The sequence below is a fragment of the Caretta caretta genome, chromosome 1 (genome assembly GCF_965140235.1).
Source record: "Caretta caretta isolate rCarCar2 chromosome 1, rCarCar1.hap1, whole genome shotgun sequence".
NCBI classification, from domain to species: domain Eukaryota; kingdom Metazoa; phylum Chordata; order Testudines; family Cheloniidae; genus Caretta; species Caretta caretta.
In genome coordinates this window covers 243,272,202-243,278,835 of record NC_134206.1, presented here as the reverse complement: position 1 = coordinate 243,278,835, position 6,634 = coordinate 243,272,202, and the positions used below count along the sequence as shown (strand labels likewise).

The window sequence follows — 6,634 nt, the reverse complement described above, 5'->3', positions numbered from 1 at the left end:
CCGCGTGCCCCTAGGGCTTACCATGGCTGCCTGCAACTTGAATTCTGTTGCCCGGACGCGTGTCATGGCTTACTCACACCAAAGTGGCAGGCACTTCAGTTTAAGAGGCAAAATGCGACCTTGTACAGAAAGAACATGTGCTGTGTACTATGAATTGCCTGTTTCACTGAAAAAGAGTGTCCCCTTTGTTCTCTAAAATGTATCTTTTAAAATACTACCCTCCATTTTTCTCCTCCCGCAGGTGCAATGTTTCAACGCGGCCCCTGTCTACCCCGTCCCAGAGGCTGGTCCAGATTAGAAGGTGGAAAAAATGAACTTGGGACGACATGTTCGCCGAGCTCATGCAGTCCTCCCGCACTGATAGGGCCTAGCTGAATGTGTGGAGGCAAACAACTGCAGAGTCCTGTAAAGCGTTAAATGAACAAGAAGAGAGAAGGGACGCGCGTGATGAGAGCAGGTAGGATGCTATGGTCACGCTCATGGGGGAGCAAACTGACATGCTCCACTGTATGGTGGATCTAATGCGAGAAAGGCAACAAGACCACAGACTGTTGCTGCAGCCCCTGTATAACCGCTCTCCCTCCTCCCCCAGATGCCCAAGAACACGGGGGCGGAGGGAAGTTGCGGGGACCCACACAGTCAACCCCAGAGAATTGCACAAGCAGCAGAAAGCTGGCACATCCAAAATTTTGATTTGGTTTCTGGACTTGTCCTTCCCTCCTCCTCCTCCTCCACCCCTCTAGCCCAATACCCTCCCCTCCCCAGGTCTACCTTCTGATTTCTCTCAATGTGTTGTGCAACAAATAATAAAGAACAGTTTTTAAACAATTGTGACTTTATTTCCTTTCATATATATAGGGGCGGGTAACTTCAAGAGAAACGAACACAACTGTCACACCATACCCTGGCCAATCATGAAACTGGCTTTCAAAGCTTCTCTGATGCGCAGCTCGCCCTGCTGCACTCTTCTAATCATCCTGTTGTTTGGCTGTGCAAAATTGGCTGCCAGGCAAGTTGCCTCAACCTTCCACCCTGCCATAAACATCTCCCCCTTACTCTCACAGATATTGTGGAGCACACATCAAGCAGCAATTACAATTGGAATACTGGTTGTGCTGAGATCTAACCAAGTCAATAAACTGCGTCAGCGAGCTTTCAAATGTCCAAAAGCACATTCTACCACCATTCTGCACTTGCTCAGCCTATAGTTGAACTGCTCCTTACTGCTGTCCAAGGTGCCTGTGTACGGCTTCATGAGCCATGGCATTAAGGGGTAGGCTGGGTCCCTGAGGATAACTATAGGCATTTCAACATCCCCAATAGTAATTTTCTGATCTGGGAAGTAAGTCCCTTCCTGCAGCTGTTCAAATAGACCAGAGTTCCTGAAGACCTTTCCTGGTCATCCCACGCTGATGTCAGTGAACCGTCCCTTGTGATCCACTAGTGCTTGCAGCACCATGGAAAAGTACCCTTGTGGTTTACGTACTGGCCGCCCTTGTATTCCGGGGCCAAGATAAGGATATGAGTTCCCTCTATCGCCACGCCGCAGTTAGGTAACCCCAACGCATTAAAGCCATCCACAATGGTCTGCACATTTCCCAAAGTCACTACCCTTGATAGCAGCTGGTCAATGATTGCGTTGGCTACTTGCAGCACAGCAGCCCCCACAGTAGATTTGCCCACTCCAAACTGATTCCCAAATGACCGGTAGCTGTCGGGCGTTGCAAGCTTCCACAAGGCTATGGCCACTCGCTTCTCAACTGTGAGGGCTGCTCTCATTTTGGTGTCTTTGCACTTCAGGGCAGGGGACAGCAAGTCACAAAGTTCCATGGAAGTGGCCCTACACATACCACAGTTTTGCAGCCACTGGGAATCATCCCATACCTGCAACACCATGCAGTCCCACCAATCTGTGCTTGTTTCCCGGGCCCAGAATCGGCGTTCCACAGCATGAACCTGGCCCAACACCACCATGATCTCCCAATCGCCACATGCCGTGCTTCTAGGAACATCTGTGTCCATGTCCTCATCAGTATAGCGATCGCACTGTTGTCGCTTCTTCACCCGGTTTTGCAGGCATTGCACATACTGCTGCACAATGCACGAGGTATTTACAATAGTTAAAACTTCAGCAGAGATCTGAGCGAGCTCCATGCTTGCCGCGCTATGGCGCCTGCATGGGTAATCCTGGAAAAAGGGTGCGAAACATAGGAGAGCAGAGAGGCAGCAGAAGAGGTGCTGTTCGGTTCACAATAGCCGAAAAAAAGCATGAAATGGTTGTCTTCTGTAACTTTCACGGAGGCGGGAGCCCAGGACAGACAACATGGAGAAGCACAGTAGCACGGCAAGAGCAGGAGAGCAGAGTTGGCGGCAGGAGCTGTGCTGCTCGGTTCACGATGGCCAAGCAGAGTTGGCGGCAGAAGCGGTCGATGAGGAAGAGAAAGAGTAGATACTTATAGAGATTACATAGAAAGAGGAGAGGAAATACGAGGTGGATTCATAGCACCAGGAGAGAAGTGGTGCACCATACTGCACCGTCTGCTGAAAGCAGTATGGCATCTGCACGCCAAAAAGGCGTGAAACAATTGTCTGCCGTAGCTTTCACAGAGAGAGAAGCGACTGACGACACACACCCAGAAACACCCGCGAGAATGTTTTTGCCCCATCATGCACTGAGAGCTTAATCCAGAATTTCAATGGGTGGCAGGGACTGTGGGAACTGTCGGATAGCTACCCACAGTGCACCACTCTAACATTTGATGCTAGCCTCAGTACTGTGGATGCACTCCGCTGAATTCACGTGCTTTAGTGGGTACACACAAGACCAAATGTATAAAATCACTTCCAAAAATTCAAATAGAATAATTTCGAAATAATTTTGTACTGTAGACGTACCCTGAAGTACTAAGCACCCAGCAACTCCTATTGCTTACATTATACAAACATGATTTTTTAAATGTTTTTAAAAAACAGCCTCGATTTTTTTCCACCCATAATTATTTGTGGGTGTAAATAAGGACATGTCTGACTATCTGTCTTGTGAGCACAATCACCCACCTACATACTCTAATAATTACACATAAAGGAATGTCCAGGTGTGAAAAGGGCTTCTGGACTACGGAGCCTGCTGGATCCCCACCGGGTTACATGGTATAAGCATTTTGCCAGATAATAGATGTCAGAGGTGTAATGCACATAATGCAACATTAGTCCACACAACCTGGTGGTAATCCCAGCTAGGGATGTTGTCTCAAGGAGGATATTTAATGGACTATATTCACCCTTACCTTTTTGGGGACTTAATTCAGTACAGTCACAAATGGAGAAAGAGATGACTCTTGAGAACACAGGCAATACAAATATTTATGTTCATGAAATGGAGTAGGTTAATATGCTACTTGATATAGGCAAAGCAAAGGTTTCCTCTGTGTTAAGTGACAAAATGAAGGACTACCACCTCTTTTGAAAATTAATCTTAAATCCATATAGCAAATAAGAGGTCATCTGAGGTAACTCTGATCTCATCTTCTCTTTGTCTGTGTTTGCATGCAACGAAGTAGCGACAGGGGTGGGAGAAGAATGATGCTAACTTTCCCCATTTTCTGTTTTGTTGTTACAATCCCTTATTCAGTACTAAAATATTTCATATACTCATGTTACAGCTTTAAGCATGATATCTGGGCATGTTCAAGCATGACATTAATAGATCTTCAATTTTGTCATGGCAGAATGTATTATTATAGTGTTGTTCAGTTAGCCTATAACTGATTGTTTGTGTATGTATTTCAATTAGTAATTCAAAAATGTAATTCAACAAAATATTAATGAATATAAACAAAACTGCAAACCTGACTTTACTGCTATAATTTTGGATACTTAACCACTGCCCACATCCATGACAGTGCTTCCATAGTTAATTATTGTGTTTCTAATAGGAAAAGGCCAAGGGAGACTTAAAGAAAGAAAAGGGACATACCAAGTAAACATAATAAGAAATCAAGAGTGAGATCCTCACCCAATGTAAATGGGTGCAGCTGCAGCTCCACTGTCTTCAGAGAAGCTATGTCCATGTACACCAGCTGAGGTTCTCCTCCTAAAAATATAATGGTGTTTCAACATGCCCTACAGTTTTATTTGCCACTTGTTTGGGAATATTTACTTCATTCACTGAAGTCTGTCATTCATGAGCAATATATTCATCCCAACTTCATGCAATAAAATATATAGCATCCCACAGAATCACGTACACTTTCCCTATGTTTATAGGCATATAACATGGTGACTTTTTTGTAAAAAGTGCTGTATATAGGCCAAATCCTGAAAGGTGCCGAATAGAGTGTTGCCAATTTTTATGATATTTGTCATTCTTCTTCAAGCCCTAGCTCCTGGACCCATGAGATTATGTGAGAATCTCAGTTTTCATTTAATGTCTAGCCCTCTTTGTTTGTGAAACAAGCTTGAAAATATGACCAGAGTGAACTCAAAAGGCTCTGAAATCAGAAACAAATAAAAAACACCCATTTTTAAATCTATTGGTTTTAAGTCACTCATGATTTTTGCCCTCTATAGGTGTGCATGTGTATAATACATAATGCCAAGATTTTTTACATGACTGGTGATTTTGAGTGCTCAACTTTTGAAACCTCTTAAAGGGATCTAAAGGGTGGGTGCTTAGCACTTTCTGAAAATCAAGTTATCTGAAGTTGGGAACCCAAAGTCACTAGTCACTTACAAAGATCTTGGTCATATAGAATATTGAACATATACAACATTAAATTTAAATTCTGTATTTTTAAAATACTGATTTGATTCCAGTCATTATTATTACTATTATTTGTATGATCTAAGTGCCTGGGGCCACAGGACCCCACTGTGCTAGGTGCTGAACAAACACAAAACAAAAAAAACAGTCCCTGTTCCAAAGTGCATACAATCTAAGTATATTATAAGAGAAAATAGACAGACAAAGACAGTCCAACAGGGGAATTAAAAGAAAGTGAGACAATATTGCAGTATTGCCAAACTCAACAGATCAAAAAACCTGAGCCAGACCCCCAAAAATCATGAAATTGTCTCACACAGAGCAGGGATGGACGGGGAAGCTCAAAAATCAAAAGACAGACCAAAAACACAATATAATCTTAAAAATAAAATTTCCTGATTTTTGTGAGGGAGGAGAATCAATGTTGCCTACTCTCCCATATGTATAAGGTAAGGGGATTTGGGGACTCTAGTGCAGGAGCTCTTAGCTCCCATATCTCCTGCCCCATGCCCAGCAATTAATTCTGCCTCCCCCTCCCCCCAAATCAATCCTGTCCACCAGTTCTCATAGGCCACACAACCAGGGACATCACCTGGGTCATGTCCCAACCACTTTTAAGTAGGTACCTGGAAAAAAGGGTTGCTTTCTGGCTGGTTTTTGACTAGCCTGGGAGATATTTCTATTCGCTTGGTGGCTGCCAGTCAAGAGTTGTCATTTGCTGGGGTTTTGCTATGCACATGTGTACCCGCACACACAGCAATCCCATAACTTGTGGCCACAGCACTCCATTGGCTAGGAGTCCACAGCTGTACAGTTGCCACCTTTCTAATTGTTGGTAACCAGACTTCTGAGTCCTTGCTCTCACCCTGCCTCTTCCCCCCGAGGCCCCACCCTTGTCACTCACTCCTCTGGCCCCGTCCCCGGATCTTCTCAAGGAGCCTGCCTGCAGGTAAGAGGCAGCCCCAGATAAGCAAGGGCTGGTGCAGGTTAATGACCTGTTGCCTCCCCCATTCCAGTAACAGCTGGGCTTTTGGTTCGGGTGCAGTGTAGGTGCCTGGTTTGCGAAAAGGAGACCTGGCAGCCCTAAATGGCACCCAGACATAGAAGCCAAAAACCAGACTGTCCAAGTAAAACCCGGATGGGTGGCAACCCTACGTGGCTGCTGGTTCCTGCTCTGGGAGCGTCACCTGTTACAGGCTGGGTCCTTGCCTGCCAATGGCCGAACCCACAACGGCTCCTCTCAGCGCTGGGGAGCAGCTGCCAAGTGGGACAGACCCATCACCCGAGGGTGAGGCCCACCAGCAGAGAGGGGTAAGGTAAGGGCAGGAAAGGGGAAGCAGGGGCTCCTGGGAGGAGTTGGCAGGCGGGGGGGGTCCTATGATGGGGTGGATGGGGTCAGCACCTGAAGGGGGAAGCTCGGGAGGGGGAGGGGAGCATTCTAGGCCCACACTCACTGTAAATGGCGCCCTTCGGTCCCTGGTTCAGCCCCCCAGCCTCATCTCTGCTCCCCCGTCCAGGCTGGGGAGGGGACTGTTTCAGGGGCCCTTCTCCCCCTGACCCTCTGCAGACCCCAGTGCTACGGGGACGGCGGGACTCTCCAGCTCGCCTCCCCCTCCTGTGCCTTTGCCTTCGCCTTCGGGTGGCTGAGGAGGGAGAGAGAAAGAGACCGCGCACGCTCAGCCTCCAGCGGCTGTGATTGGTTGCGCTGCCTGAGGAGGCGGGCAAGAGGGAGGAAGACAGCCAATCAGAGGGCTCAAATCTGCACGAGGGCGGGCGCGCCAACCGTCCGTGCCAAACAGACTCAAGCTCGTCTTTAAAGTGGGAAAAGGGGCGAGCGGGAGCAACGCCAACGGTCTGCCTCGGGTCACGAGG

General features: G+C 47.0%; 1 protein-coding gene across 1 annotated transcript; it reads right to left on the bottom strand.

The window, feature by feature from the left end:
- Positions 1–817: 817 nt before the first annotated feature.
- On the bottom strand, positions 818–6,390 carry LOC125626039 (uncharacterized). The gene is made up of 2 exons (XM_048828724.2): positions 6,217–6,390; positions 818–4,093 (listed from the first exon to the last, which is right to left on the bottom strand). Exon 2 carries the CDS (start codon positions 2,152–2,154, stop codon positions 1,441–1,443), a length of 714 nt encoding a protein of 237 aa, XP_048684681.1. The 5' UTR covers positions 2,155–4,093; positions 6,217–6,390; the 3' UTR covers positions 818–1,440.
- Positions 6,391–6,634: the final 244 nt, after the last annotated feature.

What these genes read in the sequence shown, in the direction of transcription:
- LOC125626039 (XM_048828724.2), bottom strand. Translation starts at nt 2,154, where the DNA reads ATGGAGCTCGCTCAGATCTCTGCTGAAGTTTTAACTATTGTAAATACC.